The 24,712-nt window shown below is 39.9% G+C and overlaps 1 protein-coding gene and 1 long non-coding RNA gene across 2 annotated transcripts; one reads left to right on the forward strand and one right to left on the reverse strand.

Annotated features, from left to right (window-relative positions):
* Nucleotides 1–9,991: 9,991 nt before the first annotated feature.
* LOC148907280 (uncharacterized) lies at nt 9,992–12,229 on the forward strand. The gene is made up of 2 exons (XR_016121064.1): nt 9,992–10,609; nt 10,677–12,229. It is a non-coding gene; the product is annotated as an uncharacterized LOC148907280 (long non-coding RNA).
* Nucleotides 12,230–22,229: 10,000 nt separating this feature from the next.
* On the reverse strand, nt 22,230–24,582 carry LOC148907281 (uncharacterized). Its single transcript, XM_089036839.1, has 5 exons — nt 23,929–24,582; nt 23,451–23,600; nt 23,189–23,363; nt 22,652–22,809; nt 22,230–22,519 (listed from the first exon to the last, which is right to left on the reverse strand). Exons 1-5 carry the CDS (start codon nt 24,580–24,582, stop codon nt 22,328–22,330), a joined length of 1,329 nt encoding a protein of 442 aa, XP_088892965.1. The 3' UTR covers nt 22,230–22,327.
* Nucleotides 24,583–24,712: the final 130 nt, after the last annotated feature.

The raw sequence follows: 24,712 nt of genomic DNA on the forward strand, positions 1-24,712 counted from the left end.
AAGTCACAGGATATGGAATCGAGGAATGCTCATGCTTCGTATGTGTAAGTTTTTAATGAATATTTGTGTTGTAGATGATGAAATAACTCGCTATTCGATCGGAAGTGTGATTCAAATGATACATTTACGTGTAGATAAAAACGTAATATTGTATGATTACTCAATAAAACTATCTAACTCGAACATCTACGTGTTTTTCTTGCAAAGCTAGCGTAAAGTAAACACCCATTACTACTAAAACCAGACGTCCTTTGAACTGTGAATAAAATTAGCCGACGTCACGCTCCCACGCTTCAGGCGCAACGCTGGCATAAGAGTGATCACGTGATGTACAAACTTTATCTTCGCGCTCTTAGACTTGTAGCCAACGGCTTCGAAAAATGTTGAGTAAGAGTAAGGCCAATTTGGCCACTAACGTTGTAGTTTCTTCCAATTTCAGAAAGATGTCCAGCAAAAAATCCAGAAACGTAATCTCCTCCTTGCTTCACTACAGAGTCGATAATATTACTTCTTATATCTTCGCTTAGTGCTTTCCCATTGGTAAAATTTCGGCCTTTCTTACTCAACATTTTTCGAAGCCGTTGGCTACAAGTCTAAGAGCGCGAAGATAGAGTTTGTACATCACGAGATCACTCTTATGCCAGCGTCGCGCCTGAAGCGTGGGAGCGTGACGTCGGCTAATTTTATTCACAGTCCAAAGGACGTCTGGTTTTAGTAGTATTTCGATACTGTTCGATAACCTTGCAGAATTAATGCACTTGTCATCGGCTTCCACGAGGGAGGGGGGGACCTCGGGCAAATGTGGGGACTTTTCTTTGAGACTAGAGGAAAGCTATCTGTATTTCCCCAGATATGGGGCAAGGTTCTTAATAAATACCCCTATATTCCACCAGCTCCTGGGGCAAAATTGTTATGGAGTTGAAATAACAGATCACAAAAGTAACACAAAACAGTAGAGTGCACACACTAAATCCATAAAACAAACTGGAGACAAGATCTTAGTAACATGTATAGCAAATAGAGCATTTGATAATATCTTAACTTTCTGAAACTCTTACTGAAATACTAAATCAGCATCTGTCTCAAGCTTTCACTTGCTGCTACAGTTGACGTGTCGCTACAGTTACAGTAACTTGACCTTCAGTATCCGCCATTTTGTGCATGACTAGTTTTCAGTTTACGAGCGGCGTAGGTTAACACAGCAACCCCAATGCCATCAAATCGAAGTCAAAATAAAACTCAAACAAAAAACGATGTTTATACCTCCGTTTGCTTTTTTAGACCTTTAGAGTCTAATACTTTATTGAAAACAGCTCTTTACAAAGAACTCTAATGCTTCCAGGGGGTTTCAGAACATTTTATCTATCTACCACTATTCCCCCAGGTACTGGGGCAAGGATTTAATAATAATAATAATAAAGTTTATTTATATAGCGCTCATATCCATGAGCATGTCCAAGGCGCTTTACAACAGGAATATATGCATAAATTATATATATGTATTTACAATATTTACAATGCTACGTATTTAAAATATTAATAAGTAAATCTAATTATAAAAGGAAAAACTTATCTTAAAAGCCTAAAGGCAATATGCATAAAAGCAGGAAATGAATCAAACAAAAGAGATCTAAATATATTTCCTATTATTAAGGAATAAAGTAAATAAATAAGTTTTAAGCTTACTTTTAAAGGAAGCAACAGTAGTACAAGAGCGAATCTCAAAAGGGAGCCTATTCCATAATCTGGGAGCAGCAAAGGAAAATGACCTGAAACCATACGTAGTACGCCTAGCTTTAGGTTCAACCAGAAGTTTGTTGGAGATAGATCGGAGAGCATAAGAAGAAGAACGATAGCACAGAAGATCAGACAGATATGTTGGGGCAAGGCCATGTAAGGCCTTGTAGGTCAGCAACAGCATCTTGAAAATTACTCTGTAGTATACTGGCAACCAGTGCAGGTCAACCAACACAGGAGTGATGTGGTCAAATTTCCTGGTGAAGGTGACAACACGAGCAGCAGAGTTCTGAATGCGTTGCAGCCTCTCCACGACATATTTAGGAAGTCCATAAAGTAGAGCATTACAGTAGTCTAGTGTAGAAGAAATAAGAGCATGGATAACCGACTGAGCAGCATGAGAGGTTAAGTATTTCCTGATAGTTGACAGATTCCTCAAATGAAAGTAAGATGATTTACAGATATTGTTAACTTGGAGCTCCCCGGTCATACATTGGTCAAAAACAACTCCAAGATTAACGGCTGACATACAAAGGACAATGGTGTCGCCACAGACAAGAATTTCCCTCAAGGAAGGACGATCTTGAAATCTAGAGTGGATGCACATAAGTTCAGTCTTATTATGGTTTAACTTTAAGCCATTGGAAAGCATCCACCTAGAGATGTCGGTTAGACATTCCTCTAACGATTGTCTAGATTGCACAAGTTTGTCATTGCCCTTAAAAGATATATAGAGCTGAGAATCATCAGCATAGAAATGATAGTTAAGATTGTGTCGCTTAACAATGTCAGCCAATGGAGAGGTGTAAAGCAAGTAAAGAACAGGGCCCAGTACGGAGCTTTGCGGAACTCCAACATCGAGATAAACAAGGCAGGATGAGCAGTCATTGATATCAACAAATTGCTTCCTGTTAGAAAGGTAGGATCTAAACCAGCTTAACACAACATCACCAATTCCAAACCGATAAGCAAGTCTATCAAGTAGAGTATCATGAACAACTGTGTCAAAGGCAGCTGACATATCAAGGAAAATAAGAATAACACAGTTGCCAGCATCAACTGATTGAAGAATGTCGTTATAGACACACACCAAAGCAGTCTCAGTGCTGTGCATAGCTTTATAAGCCGACTGGAATGAATCGTGAAGATTATGGTCCATTAGATAACTGTTTAACTGAGATGCAACAGCCTTTTCAATTAGTTTAGAGATAAACGGTAGATTAGAAACAGGACGGAAATTGGAAAAATCATCATGGTCTGCATTTGGCTTTTTGAGAATAGGTGTAAGTTTAGCAATTTTCAGAGAATCAGGAAACACACCTTGGGAAAGAGAGAGGTTGATAATATTTGTGAAAACTGGTATTAGAAGATCAAGACACTCTATCAGGAGAGAGGCAGGTATTGGGTCAAGGCTACATGACTTCGCAGTAGACCCAACCAAGCGTGAGACATCGTCATGGCTTAAAGCTTCAAAACATCGAAAAGTAGAGGAGCAAGTAACAGTCTCTAGTTGCAACTGAGTTTGACCAGATAGAGTTTTAGAAATACCCAGTTTGATGCGTTCTATCTTATTAGAGAAGAACTGAATGAAAGAGTTAGCCAGACATGTGTCATCAGAACTAGGTGGATACTGTAAGTTCTGCTTCGGCCGAAGTAGGTTAGAGACGATCTTGAAGAGAGAGCGCTGGTCATTCTCATTATCAGCGATCACACTGCTGAAATACTGTTGTTTGGATAAAAACAACATTCTATTGACAACTACGCATTGCCCAGAAAAACGCTCCTTGTCAGAAGCAAGTCCAGTCGACCTCCAACGACGCTCATACCTTCGTCTCAATTTCTTCTGAGAATCAATCTCAGGGGTATACCAAGGCGCCTTCTTGACGCGGATAGTAACAGCTCTACGCTTAAGCGGAGCATGAGAGTCAAGTGTAGAAGAAAGTACCTCATGATACTGCGATACCAGCATTGACAGGTCTGAATTGTCCTCAAGAACAAAGGAATCACTGATATCACATTTAAATGATTCAAGACAGACAGACTTTAAATTTCTAAGCGAGACAATTTTTTTCTTGCTTAGAGGTTTCACAAGATTTAGGTGACAAAGAACAGGAAAATGATCAGAGATAATCAAATCCGACACACGGGTGTCAGATACCAGATCGTCATCAGTACGAGTAACCATAAGATCAAGAGTATGACCACCATTAGATTTAAGGCTAAGTCCCCACTTTCCCCCACATTTCCCCGAGTCTAGCCCGGGGTCCCCCCCCTCGTGGAAGCCGATGACAAGTGCATAAGCTTACAAAATATGTTGAATCGAAAAGAAATTGTAGTGCGTGGCGTTGGTAACAGTTTTTACCGAGCCATTGCCTTATGGAGAGACGAAAAGAGTGACCAAAATCAGAAAGCTAACGTGTGATTTGATCGAAGAAAATCAAGCTCAAGCTTTTGCAAAGGATACAGTGATGCAGCACATTGTGATGGCTCTAAAGCTGGGTATCCGTGTAGAGACTATGGACATTGTTAGCTGTGCTACATTATTCCAATACCCTCTAACCCATTTAGTCCTGTGACAAAAATTGATTTAGCATCTAATCAGCAGCCTGTAACTACCAACTAAACAGACATATGCCACCAAAGTCAAATCTCAACAAACTAATCAGCAACCATCCACTAAAGTCAAATATCAAAAGCCAAACGCTACTACATGTACAAATAACCAGCAACCAACCACTAAATTATATCAACAAGCAACAGCTACTACAACTAATCAGCAACCAGCCACTTAATTATATCAACAAGCAACAGCTACTACAACTAATCAGCAACCAGCCACTAAATTATATCAACAAGCAACAGCTACTTCAACTAATCAGCAACCAGCCACTAAATTATATCAACGTACAAGCAACAGCTACTAAAAATAAACAGCAACCAGCCACTAAATTATATCAACAAGCAACAGCTACTACAACTAATCAGCAACCAGCCACTAAATTATATCAACGTACAAGCAACAGCTACTAAAAATAATCAGCAACCAGCCACTAAATTATATCAACAAGCAACAGCTACTACAACTAATCAGCAACCAGCCACTAAATTATATCAACAAGCAACAGCTACTAAAAATAATCAGCAACCAGCCACTACATTATATCAACAAGCAACAGCTACTAAAAATAATCAGCAACCAGCCACTACATTATATCAACAAGCAACAGCTACTACAACTAATCAGCAACCAGCCACTAAATTATATCAACAAGCAACAGCTACTAAAAATAATCAGCAACCAGCCACTAAATTATATCAACGTACAAGCAACAGCTACTACAACTAATCAGGCAACCAGCCACTAAATTATATCAACAAACAACAGCTACTACAACTAATCAGCAACCAGCCACTACATTATATCAACAAGCAACAGCTACTTCAACTAATCAGCAACCAGCCACTAAATTATATCAACGTACAAGCAACAGCTACTAAAAATAATCAGCAACCAGCCACTACATTATATCAACAAACAACAGCTACTTCAACTAATCAGCAACCAGCCACTAAATTATATCAACAAACAACAGCTACTACAACTAATCAGCAACCAGCCACTAAATTATATCAACAAGCAACAGCTACTACAACTAATCAGCAACCAGCCACTAAATTATATCAACGTACAAGCAACAGCTACTAAAAATAATCAGCAACCAGCCACTAAATTATATCAACAAGCAACAGCTACTACAACTAATCAACTAATCAGCAACCAGCCACTAAATTATATCAACAAGCAACAGCTACTACAACTAATCAGCAACCTGCAGCCACTAAATTATATCAACAAGCAACAGCTACTACAACTAATCAGCAACCAGCCACTAAATTATATCAACAAGCAACAGCTACTTCAACTAAGCAGCAACCAGCCACTAAAGTCAAATCACAACAACCAACAGCTACTACAGGTAATCAACAACCAACCTGTAAATTATATAAACAACCTAATCAGCAATCTGCTGCTAAAATCAAAATTCAACCATCTGATTTTGAAAATATGAATGTAAAACAACTTAAGGAGTTTGTTTCATCTAGAGGTATTTCAGTAAACATTAACAACAAGCCCAAAATCATTGAATTGGCAAAGGCTATTGTTGATATGAATATTGTTTGTGACCCTGACTTTGAAACTGATTCACTAGAAGAATGTTTAAAATATAGATTGGCATTGCCATCAGGAAAAAAAGATTTCAGATCCATTTCAAATGAAAGACCTAACAAGAGACTTTTCCAAGCTACTCCCATTTGGTTGGTTAGAAATTTTCAACCACCTAATCATGCACAGGCCAGGCTATGATTAAGAAATGCTTGCTTCTTGGCGTCCATTTGAAGACTACAACTTGTTTCAAAGTGGGCATGTCCAAGAACTTTCTCTAAAGAGTATTAAAGATAATGATGGTAGCACATTTTATGTTATTTTGGCAGGCGTCCTACCATCACAGAAAGAAAAAACAAAAAAATATGAACAAATATCACCTTTAGTTTACTCTCGACTCATTAGGATCTGTTTATTCTGCATTATCATCAATATACAAGACCAAACAACAAACTGTCCTCTTGAAAACGCGCGCCCAGCGGGCGATAATGGATTTTGGCGGGCCGCAAATACGTTTGCAGCCCACCAAAGATTCAACTCCAAAAATCTCGTACGGCAACTTTGAAAATTAGCTTAACTTGGCCTAGTATATTGATGATAATGAGAATAACATGGTGTTCAGGCCCATAAGAAGATAACTTCAAGCTTATAATCTTCGAGTCAGTTAGATTTTATTGGTTTCACTGTTTGCTTCTCCAGTAACTGACTGGTTTGCATAAAGAACTAATTCTTCCTTTTATACATTGGAATAAATTAGAATTAGCTATATCTCTCGGGAAGCCGGACAACCCGCCCCCGCTTTGTCCTTAATACTCTATTAATCTCATTTTCACGGGCTTGAACACATGGCTTTGGTTGAGCATATTGTTCATTTGTGGCCCTTGCAGCATCATTTGCAGAAGAAATAACTTGCGCTTTGAGGGAATCGAAGAAGTCAAACGCGGGAACGAATCCTGGCAGCAGTCGGAGGAAAAATCAAAGAAGTAATCAAAGATAAACTCGAGCTTGATGCTGATAATATTGTTATTGAAAGAGTCCACAGAGTAGGAGCAAAGAAGCCTGATGTGAATAGACCAAGACCAATTGTGGCTAAATTTCTAAACTATAAAGATCGGGAAGAATTAATACGGTCGAGAAGAAAGTTGAAGGGCAGCAAGCCGCATCAGAGAAGACTTCTCTGACCGGATCATCGAATCAAAGGCTCTTAGGCGAACTCGTGGATACTTGTTGGACTTTTCGAATATTTAGATTGGTCTTCCTGTGCCCTCAGCTTGTTGACATTCTCAAAGGATTCCAAATACTTCGCTCGATTTAATATTTTGAATACTCAATTTATCTAGTAAGATGAGTAATCGTCCTTTTTATTTTCCTTTTAACACCTAGTTCTTCGCTATTTTGTTGAGTTTGAAAGCGATTTCTGTGATGAATTAATTGTCTGAACTTCAATTAATACGAAAGACGACTTCGACTACGACTTCGATAGAGTCAACTGAGTCAAGTATAGAGTATAATTGAAAAATATTTATTTGAAAACGCTCAAAGGCGGGCTGTGTGTTTTATTCCAGCAAACATTCGACCTACGAGCTCAAAAACTGAATATACAAGATAATCGGCCGATCGGGACGATAAACATAAAGCGTTGCGTTATGCGTGTTGATTTACATTACTACTTATCTTGACCTTCAATGGTCACGGCTCCTACATTTGTTTCGGATGAAACTATTTATTTACACTGTGAACTGAGCAAATATTTTATAGAAATGCGTTTATAAATGCTATTTATTTTGCCTTCATCCAAGTCGGTAAATTAATGATTATTTATTGTAGCGAATTCTCGTTAGACCTTCGCACATTTCAACATACAATCTGAGCATTGCTTCGGCTGTTTGTAATCTTGTAATGCGTGGCGATCAATCTACTTTTTATTCAGAACGGCTTATTTAAATGACAAAACTGGCCGAACTTCCTTCAAAACTCCATTGGAATTGGTCTTTTTTTCGTCTTTTGTTATTTTTTCTACGATCTACGTGTACATCTACATTGATTATTTTCTTAAGAAGTTTACTTTAGTAAATACAACTGTTGATCAGTAATAATAAGACTTCTCTCGATCGAGTTTATGAGATTTTATTGCTGAATACCGCCGTGACTTTGAGCTGTCCCTATGGAAAATAAAGTCCTCCAGAGCTTGAAGTCAGACTCCCTTCTTGAGTTCTAATTATTTTTTTCGATAACCGGCTCGATCTACGAGTCTCAGTCTGAAATCGAAATGTTGACGCTGTACCTAATAAGCGTTTTTGTTTACTTTTTTAAAATACATCAGAAAAAAAGGTCTAACTCATTGAAATTTTATTTCAGGCGTTAATTGTATAATTTTACTTCAACTTGCATCTTTCCTTGATTCTTTTAATATGGATAATTCGAAGATAAAACTATGTGCGAGTGTGCGCATGCACAGTGGGCCCCCACGGCGTCTACAAGTGATAGAAATGTATCCCACATGGAACATGAGCATTTCGTTTCCTCATATAAATATCAAAGTAATCTATATGGTATAAGAGCTTTGTGCTTGCTAGTGTCGTGTAACATTCGTAATCGGATGACGTAAGACGATCGACAAACGTTTAATTATCGATCTGCTAACATCTTGAGCGAGTGAGTGAGTGACACATTTGCATATTCAGACCCCTCACAATAACTCGTTCCTACGCTTCGCGTATCCACGAGTTAAAAACGAAAACAGCTAATACCTAAAATGATAGAGGCTAGAAACAGCGGGTAAATACTTCACTATGACAAGCTTGTCGTTCATGATAACTACAGGCGCTAGGGCCCAGGCCTTCCTAGACAGCCGCCATTATATGTTGGCGCGATGCCCGGTGCAATGCCAGTGACGAGGATGCCGAGACCAATGTCAATGACAGGATTTACTCCACATGCTGTTTCATGGATGCAACCAGTTAATATTGCCACTACACCTGATAACCAAGCTGAAGCAGTCCAACAACAAACCAGCGAAGAATGACTTTAACTTTGATCTGTCTGACCATTCAGATAAGTTTATTAATGATTGCTTTAAATTATAAAGTAACTTAAACTGAACTTATTACTATATGGACTTAGTAGATCATCTTCCTTTCATACACCCCCGGGGGGGGGGGGGGGGGGGGCACTCCGCCAGAATTTGGGTAGGGGTGTTCCGCTGGGATTCTGAAAGGGGTACCCTGTTTATGACAAAAGATGTCATCTCACGTATCATTTTTTTACGACCATGGTAACCAGTTTCAGTCAATACAAAAGTAGAAATCCTGAATATGACAAGAAACTCAAGAAGAATTTGGACCTTGAGTGAAATTGCATACTCTGTTTATGACAAGAAGCTCAAAAAACCATACCCTGTTCAGCGGATCATCCCCATATAGTTCATATATGGGAGTACCCCCCCCCCCCCCCCCCCCCGGGGCATACACCTGGATGATGAGTCATTAAGGCTGGCCCTGTACGAATTACAACGTACAGGGCCCTATTAGATACCAACACGATCGATTAGAATCTCGCTAGTTTTTAATCCATTGAAGTTAGAGCAAAATATTGCTGCTAATTCGGATTTAGATCCAGATGTACAATATCTTAACATACCTAATAGCAACTATTATATCTCTGAGCAATTTAATGAGATTACGTCTATAATAACAACAATTATTCAAACTCAAAAATCAACTCAAAATTTTCTTTATTGCATCCAAACGCTCCCAGTATTAATCAAAACCTCACAAAATTAACAGATTTTCTCAGTCTTCTAGACCTGAATTTTTCACTCATTGGAATTACTGAAACCTGGCTTGATAATAGAAATTCCAACAGTGATTACATAAACATAGAAGGGTATAATTTTATTCATAAATCTCGTGATGATAGATCTGGTGGTGGAGTAGGTTTATTCATAAAAGATGACATAAACTTTAAACTAAGAAATGGACTTACAGTTTTTGACTCTCAAATTCTGTCGAAATAGTTAGACCTCACCAAAGAAATGTAGTCATAGGAGTATTATATAGGCCACCCAATTCAAATTTTCAAATGTTTATGAACAAATTGAATGAAATTTTGCCTTAATTTTGCCTTAAAAGAACAAAAAGACTGTTATTTAGTGGGGGACTTTCACATAGACCTCCTGAAATATCAACAGCATAACAACACTAATGATTTTCTTCGATACTATGTTTTCACATGCTTTTTCTACCAATTATCAATCGTCCTACTTGAATAACTTCACACACACAGCTATTTCTAGATCTATCGACAACATCTTTACTAACTGTTTAATTCAAAATGACCAATCTATCAATGGTATATTATTCACAGACATTTCAGATCATTTGCCAATCTTTTCTATAGTTCCTTTGCAGGACAATGCTGAATCTAGAAACATAAGAGTAACTAGACGACAAATAAATACTCATACTAAAGAGCTTTTCGGCGAAGAACTAAATAGCTGTAATTGGATACAGTCTTTGATTCTCGCACGACCCTAATATCGCCTATGATAACTTTGTTGCTACTTATAACAACATATACGAAAGATGTTTTTGTAGACGACAACTATTTGATTTCCTAATTAGCGTAGGTTATTAATATTCATAAGTTGAAATTATGGGATGTAAGCCGGGACAGGCAGCAAGACGATCGTAATACGTACACCATATGGTATGTCAAGATTATATTTGATTTTCCGTAAGATATAGACTTTTAATTTGTAACTTTTTATTTCTAGTGAACCTCGTAATTATAAATCTGTCTATTGTGAATGAAATAACTGAAGAACATCAAGATTATCGAGAATTAAATCGCTGATATAATCGACGAGCGTTTTGCGTTGTGTACCCATTACTGAATTAGATGTCCCCACTGAACGAAAGAAGATGTCCGCTACAGTTTTCCAGTCAAAACAATAACAAGAAAGAAAGCAAAATTAGCTAGTAAACCTTGGATCACCAAAGGACTTCTAACATCTATCAAAGCTAAATGTAAACTTTATAAGGAATTCTTACGTAACCCCACTCCATTTGTTAAAGAAAAATACAAGAAATATAAAAACAAACTCTCCTGCTTATTGAAGTTATCAAAACGTAGCTTCTATGATTCCAAGTTTGAATCAGCTAAAGGAAATCTAAGAGCCACTTGGAAACTTCTAAATGAAGTTATTAACAAGAAGAAAAAAACTATAAATCAAAAATGCCAACAACCGTTATGGAAATGCAATTTAGGATCCTCTGACTATTGCAAAAAAGTTTTGTGAATTTTTCACAAATATTGGGCCAAGCCTTGCCAAAAAACTGCCACATTCAAATTTCACACCTGAACAAAGTATCTTAGTAATAGGATTTGTGAAACAATCTTTTTAACTCCAGTCACAGAAGATGAAATTGCACTTTTTTCTGTTGGCTTTAAGATAGGAAAAGCAACTGGGTTTGATGGTTTCAACATAAAGACATCAGAGCTAATATTCAATCTCTGGCTAAACCACTGTCACATGTTATAAATCTATCTATTTCCACTGGCATTGTTCCTAATAGTACTAAACTTGCCAGGGTGATTCCTATATATAAAAGTGGTTGTTCTTCTGAATTTAGTAACTATAGACCAATTTCTATACTCCCTGTCTTTTCAAAATTCTTTGAGAAGGTTATTTATGATAGGTTAGTTGCTTTTATAACCAAACATAACATACTTTATGAGCATCAATATATGGCTTTCGTTCCAGTTATTCAACTATAACTCAGCTATTATTCACATGGTTAACCACATTTCCTCATCAATTGATAATAAGGAACTTTCCACTTTCCACTTTTGATACAGTAAATCACAACATACTTTAAAAAAAAACTAGAATATTATGGAATTAGAGGATTAGCTTTGAGCTGGATAACTAGTTACTTAACAAATAGAAAGCAACTATGTTGAAATTAGAAATAGTTTTTCTCCCCAGATGACATTTAAATGCGGTATTCCTCAAGGAAGTATTCTAGGACCTTTATTATTTATTATTTATGTCAACGACATAGCGAACTCTTCAGATCTTCTGAAATTTATATTATTTGCCAATGATGCTAATGTATTTTATTCTGGTAAAAATGTGAATCATTTAAATCATATCTTGAACTCTGAGCTTGACAAAGTTTCGACATGGCTAATTGTGAACAAACTTACTATAAATATCAAGAAAACTAACTATGTACTTTTTAAGCCAAGACAGAGGACATTGAATAACGATAATCTGACTTTGAAAATTAATAATGAGTAAATTGAACGTAAACAAAACACCAATTTTTTATGTGTTATAATTGAAGAACACTTAAGCTGGAAAGATCACATTTGTACTGTTGCAGGGAAAATATCGAAATCTATAGGAATTATATCTAAGTCTCAGTTCTTTATTTCACAAAAATCTCTTCTTATGCTTTATTATACTTTGGTTTTCCCTTATCTTTATCATGGCAATATCATATGGTAACTAACTCTAGATATGATGCTCACACTTCTCCCATATTTTTTCAATATAACTTATTAAAAGTGCACTGATGATATTCACTCTCTTCAGTTAGAGGCCTACCCCGGGTCCTTAAGTCGCCGTAATTTAAAGCAACTTAAGGCGACTTAAGGCGATTTAAGAAAATATGATGGAATTTTGGGTAATTTTTTAGGGTGATTTAGGGCGACTTAAGGCGATTTAAGAAGAAAATATGATGACATTTTGGGTATTTTAAGGGCGATTTAAAGCAACTAAGGTGATTTAAGAGAGCGAAGGTAGTTTTTTTGTAAATAAATAAATAAAATGATTTATCTAATTAAAGGTAAACAAAGGACTGTCTTATTTATACCACTTACGGTATCTAACAGGTGCCAGTATAAAATCAGAAATGCCAATGCAGACTGTGATTGATTAATATAAAGACCTGTCTCAGTAGCCTTGGTTCCCTAGTTTGCATTGGCATTTCTGATCTTATACTGGCACCTGTTAGATACCATAAATGGTATGAATAAGGGTGTTAAAACATCCTAGCATACTCGCACTAAACCTATGAACATAAATTAGTACAAAATATTGCTAAGTTACGCTATTTTGTTTTTGTTTTGTCGGTGTAGTTATTAGTGCTGTTAGTACTAATTAGCAACAATTAATTCTCTCATGAGTTTAGTGCAAGTACTCAAGCAGCTAACATTTCTCACTATCATAACCAGTGTTTATTATAGCAAAAACAATATAGTGGCTTAACCTGTAGAAGCAGTCATATGATAGTTGTGAAATTGGTCTATCATTTCTGTTTCTAACTCTTAATAGACTCTTTGCCCTGATTCCCAAAACAATAAGCTGTATTTTCTCATGTGAAAAAAACTCATTATTTTGTCCTCCAGTTCAATTCCTCTTGGGAATCAGTGCAAATGGTATATACCAACATAACAAAACTGGAGTAAGCAGACTTTGTAACCCACAACTTTAATATCTAACACTACTAGTTTCATTGCATTGTTTTATATTGATTTGTGTTCAGGTCAAATGACATCATTATACAGAAACAAAATCTGATTTCTTTCATAAAAACTAGCTTAAATGTATATATATTAAGCCTAAATTGCCTACAAAATATTCTAAAAACAGTACCATATAAGCTTAAGCTTATATACCTAATGCAAATCTAATGTTTTACATACCAAAGATGAATATAAGAATATATATATGAATATATATAAGAAATCTGTGAATCAATTTTCCGTAAAATAGTGCTCAATACATCGATAGAAGTAGAGCAGAATATTTGTTTGAGAAGAAAAAGTCAAGACAACATTTTTCCCGACAAGCCTGTTTCGTGAATTGCTTCACTCTTCAGGGGATTTAATGATAAGAATATTCGTTACTATCATTTATATAGAAAAAGTATACATAATTAATTAGTGGATGTAGTTTAGCTGTTGCGTAATAATGCTTTGTTTCTGTGGCGCATGAAGATACAAGTTCGTTGCGCTTATTTAATGATGAGAGTTCCGGTCGATAAATTATTAGAAACTTTTCTTTAAGACAAAGGTTACATCTTTTGCTGGAGCTGTTGTAGGCGGAGCTTGAAGATAGGACGCGCCATAGAATGGAGTAGCTGATATTACCGTTCTTGAGAGTCCAGATGTATTTGCTGAGTTCAGTCGAGTTTTTATGGTGTTACGATTAAAGACTTTCCTAAGATTATGGCCTCTAGGAAAGTGTTTATCAGAAAGTCTTTAATCGTAACACCATCAAGATCAGTTACAGCTGCATGAACAATGCCAAACAAATCATTGACAATCATAACAAGCGCATTTTACATCCACCGAGAGACGACAACGACACCGCAAACAACACAAAGGACAAGAAAACATGCAACTGCCGACAAAAGAATAATTGCCCGCTTAATGGCAACTGCCTCCAATCATCAGTTGTATACCAAGCCACCGTCACAAGAAAGGACAACAACGCTACCGCAACATACATAGGACTCACAGAAAACGACTTCAAAACAAGATACAGAAACCACACCGCCTCATTCCGCAACGAACAACATAAAAACTCGACTGAACTCAGCAAATACATCTGGACTCTCAAGAACGGTAATATCAGCTACTCCATTTTATGGCGCGTCCTATCTTCAAGCTCCGCCTACAACAGCTCCAGCAAAAGATGTAACCTTTGTCTTAAAGAAAAGTTTCTAATAATTTATCGACCGGAACTCTCATCATTAAATAAGCGCAACGAACTTGTATCTTCATGCCGCCACAGAAACAAAGCATTATTACGCAACAGCTAAACTACATCCACTAATTAATTATGTATACTTTTTCTATATAAATGATAGTAACGAATATTCTTATCATTAAATCCCCTGAAGAGTGAAGCAATTCACGAAACAGGCTTGTCGGAAAAATGTTGTCTTGACTTTTTCTTCTCAAACAAATATGAATATATATATATATGAATATAATTAAAATATAAGCTTAGACAATAGAAATCTTAAAAGAGGTTTCAGAAACTGTTTTTGCTGTTTCCTTGACCTACAACAGAGAGAATCGATCTGGGGCGAGAAGTTGTAATTACAACCACAGCTAGTTCCTCGCGTGCCAAAATATTTCCAAATGGCGAATGTTATACTGTTTTGTGAATGGCGCTTTTCGGATGGTTTGTTCTCTTTGAATTTCACAGCGCATTACAATAGTCAGTGTAATAACACCACTAAAATGGAGGAGATGACTAGCTATAAACTAGGGTGAGCTGCATGCGAATGTGAAAGTGATCGGAATGAAGGGCTTACCATGAACCACGACACGAAACGAAACGAAACGAAACAATAAAATGCGAAACGAAGATTTCGCATTTTACAGATCTTTAAAATGCGAAACCGTCATTTCGCATTTTACAGATCTGTAAAATGCAGCAGCAGTAAGGGGGACTCGCGGAATCCAAGTCACTAAGCATCGAATTTCACGGGTATTGCCCGCGTTTCAGGCCCCTCCAAATGTATGCGTCCGCAGCGGGTATTACCCACGCGATGATTCCCTTACTGCTGCTGTGTCTGTTAAAATGTACCTTTAATTGAGCATAAAATGCCCTTAAATATATAATGAGTGGTAAGCTCGTTTGTCCAAAATGTAATAAAGGTTACACAAAAGGTGGCTTAATTTCCCATTTGCGTAGGAAAGTCCCATGTGATATGAAAGTAACGTGTATGATGACGCATGAGTTTTCTAATGACAACGAGGAATATATAAGGAAACTGCAAGGGAAGCTCGATGGAATAGTTCCTAAATTCGTTTTAAGTTGCTCCTGCGGGAGGGAATTTAAGAGGGAACAGCATTTAAAATCCCATCAAATATCTTGTAGGGTCGCAAACGAAGGTTAAAATATTTCCTAGATATAGATGGACGCCATCCAAAGCATTCAAAACAAAACTGTACGCAAGCTGCGAACCCAGGTATTGGATCGGCTGGACGCCGACTTCGCCTTCACGACATTTATGGAAGGAAATACGGACGAGACTATGGACGACGCAAGGGCTGAAAAGATAATCGACTTAATGCCCGAAGGCAACTACCGCTTTGAATTAACGTTCATAAAGTATTTAGATGGCGACTGGGTAATAGAAAGAGGCCGTAATCCTATCCGGGCGTCTGGTAAGCAGAACCTGTTTGTCTTAAACAAGCACACCCGCCCCGGAGCGTTGGTGGGCATCGACATGCTGTTCTACGAAGTTGCCTATCCAGTCACCGTAGTTATTTATGGTGCGTATGAGATTAAAGAGCCGGATGTTAAAAAGCTTAAGCCAATGCGGCATCCTGGCAACTGCGTCGGCAAGTTAGTAAGAGAATTCTTTGAGGATTCTTCCCGTGGTGGTAAGCTTACGTTGAAAAGAAGAGAAGCCATCAGGAAATGGGAAGATGCTACTCGTAGGGCCGGAGCAACGATAGACAACATCAAAAAATTAGAAACTGCCTTAGAAAGGCGCATACACGTAAAGGATATCACGGATGGGTACATTTACCCCGGGACTCATAAGTATGGAGGTAGAGGTGCTCCTATAGTCATCTACCAGCATAATGGACACGCTTGGCGTGAACTTAGGTTTCCGAAGAAGAAGGAGACAAAAATCTACGAGGCCTCACCATTGGCAGAGCTAATACATGAGAATTCCATTTGGTTGATGGATCCCGAAGGAAGTCAGTTTATTACCCAAGATGGTACCCTATACCGTCCGGAGGTAGAGCATCAGCGCATCCAAAGCGCTTGTGAGACCTTAGGTGAAGACTTCTCAGACGAAGTCCTCAGCTCTCGCAGCTTGGACTTTCTAGCCGCAAAGAAAAGAAATGGCTGGAGACCAACCCCAAAGGAATTCAAAGAAATATCCAAAGCGTGCGTAGAACTGTGGAACATGGAATACGACGAGGAAGAATACGTATCCTTAGATATGAAACATTGTTACCCTGCGTCGTTCAAAGGCCTAGGAGATTGTAAGGAATATTATACGACCGCTACGGACACCCAGACTCTCAGTTCTTTCGTGTTTCGTTAGACGGCCACTACGACGCGCCGGCTACAGGATTTGTTAGACTGACCTCTTGGAAGTTAGCAAAGGGCTTACACCCCATAATTTACGCTTGGTATGGTAAGCATCTGCAGGAGAAAGAATGGATACCCGTACCCTTGCTAAAGTTCCTCGAAGAGCGCCAATTGCTAAAATACACCGCGCATGAAGCCATACTTTGCCACAGTAGCTTCACGAAGTGGTTACCGGAGCACAACCCAACCGCAAGAATTGTCATAGGAAAGTTCACGCAAGGTGCTAAGGAGGGTGAGAAACATATGCAAAGACGCCTAATAACGGACGAAGACGAACTAAGCTTCCTTATCAAGCGCGCCCATGAACAAGGAACAATGGTGTCTGTGGAGAAATGGGATTATTTAGTAGAAGATCAGCTGCACAAATGGAATGCTTTGTGTTACTACCAGGACCATCGACCGCAGTATTACCATCTGCGTGCCAGCATGTTAGCATATGCGCATATCAATCTCTTAGCGATGCTCCTACGGTTTGACAAAGAGGACGTTCCGCGCGTAGCTACGGATTCCTTGTACGTGAAACCGCACGTCTTAGAGAAGATGAAAGAATTCTACACAGAAGACGAGTTAGCGGAAAGTGGACAATGGCGCGTCAAAGATGAGGAGATCAAAGCTTGGAGAGGCCGCGTAGAATATCACGGAGAACACACCCGTGGTTCCGTAACCCCCACTGCGGACCCCCTACCTTCAGTTGCGGATCCAATCTCTTACCAACGCTTCTCTTACCTTTACGGTACCGGAGGCAGCGGTAAGACGACGCGTGTTTTGGAACTCTTTCCTAAGATAAAGGTGCTAACTCCAACGCATCGTTTGGAAAGAGAACTCTGCGAAATGGGCCATGACGCACAAACCTAACACAGCTTCTTTCGTTGGAATGGTCAAAAATGGGTGCCGGAAGCAATCCACGACATACCTCCGGTGATACTTTGGGATGAGATTTGCACCGTTCCTTTAGAAATCCTCAAAGAATTCGTAGACTTCCTAAGAGGGAAATGTCAAGTAATATTTGCCGGAGATCCCTGCCAGCCTCCTCCAATAGCCGGAGAGATGCCCCACGAATGGCTGAAAGATTTCGTAGACCACTCCGAAGAAATTAACACAGATTACCGCAGCAAGGATCAAGTAAGAAACCTGAAAGCGGAATTAAGGGGCCTCAGTGACGCCGAGCAATGCAAGACACTGCGCAAACGCGTACGAGCGAAGAAATACGAGGACTTTCTATACGCCTGGCATCCTAAAGATCTGGTGCTAAGTAGTAAGCGCGCAGCACAATCTCGCATACAGAAAGACTTACTAAAAATACACCAAGAGCGCTTCCCTACGCATCCCGTGCCCGTTTGCTACAAGCCCCACGACACCCGCATGCAGCGCCGCGACGTCTACGTACCCGGTACCGACATCCAACTGCAGAACGCAGTAACGCACGATAAAGCCTGGGTACCCATAGAAAAGGTGGAAAAAATAACCTCCCATCCAGACTGGCGCTTGGGCTATTGCATGACAGTCCACAGCGCGCAAGGGCTTACCATAAAAGAAACCTTATGGATCATAGACCAGCGGCTGTGTTGGAGCAACCTTATCTACACCGCCGTAAGTCGCGTAGAATATGCCAAGCAACTAAAAAGAGCCTGGGGTCCGCAACTGCGTTACGACCGCACCCCCGAAGACGTAGCCAAAGAGAACATTGCTAAGAAACTCCTTCGCTACAAGCGGCACGACGAAGAAAAAAATATGACGTTCGACCTATGCGCGGACGACGTCTATGAGAAAGGGGCGCGGTGTGCCAAGTGTAACATACCACTACTATGGAGGTTTGACCCGAATGATGATCAGCAGTTCTCCGTGGATCGTATCAACAACAAACGCGGGCATTGTAGAGGCAATGTAAGACTGACATGCCTAGAGTGTAATCGGGCGCGTGGAGCAGCACTACTCTGAGTCTTTGGGAACTATGAGCAGCTCTTCCTTGACGAATCCACGACTTGGGCCATCTAGGTAATACAACACGGGTTGCCCTTCCTTGGTGACGGACTTTGAAATCTCATACGTTTCCAGGGACCAGTTAGGATCCGTGGCTCTCTTACTGCCACCTTCGAGTTCCCCCGGCTGATAGAGGTATCTGACCACTATGTTGCGGGGGAGCTTTTTTTCCTTCAGTCCGACCGACCTCGAACTTCTGACGTAGGACTTGTGTTCCACGTGTTTCTTTTTCATAGCATCCTTGGATCTTTTTCCCGTAGCCCTGGCCGCCTCGTTGTTCAAAGCCGCGACGACCTGGGGGAGCCTCTGAGTCCATTCCCTGTTGCGTTTGGAGGGATCTTCCAGCTCTTTCCAATACTGGTACCCAAACAGACGCTCGGCCAGGGTCTTATTGAATCTTTCAACAATGCTCTGACCCCTGTGGTACTCAGCTTCGGCTCTCCTAATCTTAGTGTTGTGGTCTTTCAGGGTCTTAGTAACCACGCCCATGAACTCTGTCCCCGCATCCACTTGCAGCAGCTTGGGCCATTTCAAGACGCGCTTATAAATCCTACCTAGGGCTTCTGCGACTTCCCCAGAATCCTTGCTGGTTATGGGTTCGGCGTCCTTGTATCTGCTTGCGATATCAACTACGGTCAAAGCGTACCTATAGGTCTTTCTTCTCACCTTGTCGTGCGGTAAGAAAAGCAAGTCCGCCTGATGAACTTCGTTGGGGGCATTTACGGTAAAGCTGGGCCTGGGAATGTACTTGGGCACGGGAAGATAAACCTGCCAGAGGGTTTGTTTTTTTAACCAATTCTTGGCCGTTTCTTCTGATACCCTGGCCGCGGTCGCGAGTTTCTTGATAGCTGACGCTCCTCTCCAGTAGCCTTCAGGCCCATAGTAAATCCTTTTACGTTTGTCCTCTACGCGGCCCATTATATGAATTCCAAAACAAGATTGATCTTACGTCCGTTAAAATTCACCGTCTTTCCGTCCACCTTAATGGTGATGTTTATGCTTTCTACCAAATTAGACAAGTCATAGCTCAAAGAAATGGGAGTGTATTCTACTGGGTCAAATGGATTACCTTTGGGCAGGAACTTAGACATAAGAGAAGACTTTTTTCCATTGCTGTAACTATTGACCAAGTCGCAATAGACTTCATAAGAGGATGCGACTTTCCATTTCACGGGTATGGCCGTGTCGGTAATTGTCTTGCCCGAGGCACATAATAAAGATCCCAATGGGTCAAACTTTCCAAAAGTTACTGAATAGTTTAGCATATTATGTTTGAGGGTCATTTCGTGTGGTAATCCCGTGGTGAGAGTATAACCGCGCTTGGCGAGCTCCTTAGCAAGGGTGATTGGTGTGTAATGTCCGTCGGGTAGCATTTCACCTTGATAATTGCCGGGCGTCTTAAGTACGGTGATTAGGGCCCCAATTAAATTATACCAAGAATTGTACAAAGAGCAACTAACCAGCCGAACCTTACAGGCTTTGATGGGGGGATTCAAATAAGTGGTAAAGTTATTCTTGTCGCTTTCCAAAAAGACGATCATTATATTAGATACGCCAAAGCTGCGCCTCCTGCCAGCCCTGCAACTCCTACGAAGACCAGCTCGACATTGTCTTTTTGTTTCTTAGAAGGCTGGTAGTAATTCTTAAACTGGGGCTTTCTCATTCTAAAGTCGGGGTGCGCCTGTGCATAGAGTTTAAAGGCGTAGTCTGTGTTTTCGAAGTTCTTGTCTGCCTGCATTTTGTCTTGGTAATTCTTGTCCAACCAATCCCTGTAAGCTTGCCTCTTTTCATTCCAAGCCGCCACGTCCCTTTGATACTTTTCCAGCGCCAAATCATGCCTTTTCCTCTCGGCGGCCAAATCTCCGCTGCGATCACCTCTAACTAATCTATCCAAATATTGACCACCATAATTAGCTCCAGTGAATGCTAAAGCTGCAATGACTCCGCCTGCAAGCAAGGTAGCTATTTATACATTAGGAATGTACTTTTCCTTCTGTAGGTAATTCTTTGCCATGATAGCCCCGCCAACGGCAGCGGTCATCTTGGCAAAGTTAGCGAAGCTCTTGCTTGGGTCTTCAGTAAAGTCTTCTTTGAGCACTTTCTTACCTACCCAACCAATACCCGCAACGATGGAAGTGATGATAGCTGCTTCTTCAACAGTTTTCAATAACGCGGTTGACATTATATTACAGAGCGAGAAGGTTATTACTCCATTACGGGTATTTTGCTTCTAGGCTCCTGCGTCACATGCACGGGTTCTACCTTTGGCTTCGTAGCCCGCCATTGTAAGTAGAGGCTGCCTGCTGCTATAGCAACTCCTAACGCGCCAATCACGTACCCAGGATTAATAAAGGATTCACCTTCGTCCTCCACCTTTTCTTCTTTTTTGGCTTTGTTCTTCCTGTTCATCTCTGCGAGCTTCTTCCCGGCAGCGACTCTGCCTGGAGATTTAGCCTTGGTAATCTTCTGCTCCTCTTGAGGGGTTTCCTCCGCCTTCGATTCGGCTTCACTCATTTATATCTAAGGACTTGAAGGACTTGATAAGTAACTTAAGGTGACCTGGGTAAGTACTTGAGAAGGACTTGATAAGTACTTGAGGCGACCTGGGTAATTCCTGAGGATGACTTAAGTAAGTACTTAAGAAGGACTTGAGGCGACTTGATCAGGTACCTCAGCAAGTGCCGCCTGGAAGACCTTTTCAACGTCCCTTTCCTTCTTAAAGTCCTTCCAAGACACCAGTACCTCCTTCAAGTCGACATGCTGAGCTACGTGAAGTGCCGCAGAGGCGACTGCCATTAACTTACCACACTTCAAAGACAACCACCCACAGGTTATCTTAAGTTCTTGGGATATGACATAGTCCTCGCTTATGTCCTTCTGTAATTGCTCCACGTCGTCTATGGGCAGCGCAAGTCCAAGCAATTTAGTGGCAAGTCGGATAGCGGAGTCTGCTACGGCGTCGGTGGTCTTACTTGCAAGGGCGGCCTCGTACCTCTTATGGAACTTCTTAACCTCCTCCTCTGACAACTTATTAACCTGCTCATGGGTAAGTTCGGTAGTACAATTCCGAAGGTCGTGGGTTCGAATCCCAGCGAGGTCGGAAATTAATTTTTCCGAATTTAATTCCAAGGGCTTTCGCCCGGAATAACCTCGTTCCCAAGCACTACAACTTACCTATATTATCTTCTAAAAAAATCATAAATAAGCAATTAAGAAACATATTATCATTACATAATAAATGAAGGGTGTACACTTAGAATTATGTCAGAACACAAAAAATATTTTATGTCTTATACATTACAGCAATATTATTTTATACTGCTTACCATAGAAGAAACTTCATCTGCATTCCCCATACATTCTCTGCATTTTAAGTTAGCGCCACTGCCTACTTTGAAGCCCCCAACTTCTTGTGATCCCAAGTTATCACCTGATACAAATGCCACAGTTCCAGCAAATAATCTGCTTTCACCTTTGATCGTGAACTGGTAACCTGCATCCTATGTAAAATTAAATAAAATTGTATAAAATGTGATGTTTATTTAATGAAAACTCATTATCAACATTCTCATCATCAATCCAGCAATAACACAGTCAACAATCATCTTTATGATAATGAAGATTAACTGTACCTTTTCAAGCTCTGTCAGATCTTTCATAAATGCTTCAAGCATTACATTGGTCCCATGTTTCTTGATAACAGGTCTCTTTGCAATGCAAAGTAGCTGCATACATCTTAATTGGGATCGATATTTTGGGTCAATGTTTCCCAATGTGTAATAAAAAACACCTGCCAGTATAAACAAACATGATTTACTTTTAGTCTTTCATGGGACGTTCACAATTTCTTTATAGCTCTGTAATGCACCTATAAAAGTAAACCCCATTGGGCGAGAGTGCGGGCAAAATGTGGGGATTTGAGTGTGTGCCCTTGAGTCAGGGATTTGATTGGAAATTTTGCCTTTTAGTGGAACATCTCTTCTTTAGCCTTGTATTTTTCATTTTAGTTGATCAAAATCTGCTCCCCCTCCCTGGGGCATTTGAAAAATCTTTAAGTATTTTGTTTGTTTAAATCCCCCCCCTTTGCCCGCCACCCCCCCCCCCCCCCCCTCACGGGGTTTACTTTGATAGGGGCATAACTTGGCTACTAGTTGTCATGGTAGCTTTACCAAGCTTGTGAGTGGAAGTTTTGCTTCCCAAGGGGTTTACCACTTCTACTTCATCATAGTACAAAATCAATTGCAAGGCTTGTGGATCTCTCGAAAAAAGAGGATGCATCGAAAACGCTTGCCCATCACAGTAGTCGGCTATCAAACCATCATGACGACGACGTGGGTTTACTACCTATATTTTAGATACGAACAATCTGTGAGCTTGTAATTAAGATACAAAGCTAATTTTCAACACTGTCGAGCTGGTGTTATACCTTACCTGTCTTAGAATTGAGGAATCGTTTAGTATCTGTTCCAAACTTGCGAGAAAGGGAATGTCGATTACTTCCTCTTCTATGATGACTCTCCTTCTTTTCGTTCCTTGTTGACGGTGTCCGTGGTAGTGCCCTACAACTCGTTTTCTGGGTTTCTAGAAAGCAATCAAATCAAAAATAACATTATAAAATAGGTGATAGGCTTAGTTAAAGAAATTGCAGCTAGCTATTGCCAGAAAATCGCCTTAAATAACTTGCAGTCTTCATGGTTTCGTAAAACTATAATAAACGGTTTTCTTTTGCCACACGAGAAAGAATAATGGTGGCTGCTGGCACGAAATAATTTTACCCATGATGCACTGCGAGCTAACGCGCGCCAAAAAAAAGCAACAAACACGTGGCGGTGTATTCATTACGGAGCAAAGGTCGATTGCACGATTGGGAAATACCTCATACTTGTTTTCCGTGAACTGATATACTTACAACGAATCCAAAGATCTCCTTAAATTCACGTCTTTGTTCTCTCGTACTCTTCATGCCTTGGAAGGGATTTGAAATGTCGGAATCTTCATTGCTGACCTCATCCCAGGAAACGCTTTCTGAAACTTCAGGACCGATTTTCGCTACCTCGGTTTTAAGTTTTTGAGTCACAGCACTAACAGCTTCACGTATTAGAGTTTCGGTATTAAGTATGACGTCATTTACCGCATTTTGCGTTAAATGATGTGTTTCTTTCAATCGCAGAATATATGAGGCACACTTAAAACTATACTGATAATTATCGGAATCGGAATCGGAATCGGAGCAAGGTGGGTTATTTTCACTTGAATCGGCATCTTCCTCCTCTCGTTGTTGGTTTTCTTGGTTTTGCGGGTTCTGTAAGTTTGCACATACTTCTGAGGCATCTTGGTTATCAATCAATCCTGTTACATTCCCAGCATTTTCCCATGTACCACGGTGCTTTCTTTGAATATGGCTTCTATAGCTATAAAAATTACGGTATGTCTGACCACAACCTTTTATACTGCAAACAACACTGAAATTTCTATCCTGGCCATGAACCCGTTGAAGATGATTAAGATATAGAGCAAAATTGATCATCAATGTGCCAGCGCACATATTGCAAATAAACCCCATTATCAAACTTGACAACCGACTTATCATGCCACGTTGACTACATAATGATATTCCGCTACCCCGGTAATTGGAACCCCGGTAATTGGAGATACTCATTTGTCGGTCCATCATGTGATGTTTTTTCTCCGGG

The sequence above is a fragment of the Actinia tenebrosa genome, unplaced genomic scaffold (assembly GCF_029948245.1).
Source record: "Actinia tenebrosa isolate PJP-AT-01 unplaced genomic scaffold, QUT_ActTen_1.0 PGA_scaffold4__44_contigs__length_22323623, whole genome shotgun sequence".
Lineage (NCBI taxonomy): Eukaryota > Metazoa > Cnidaria > Anthozoa > Actiniaria > Actiniidae > Actinia > Actinia tenebrosa.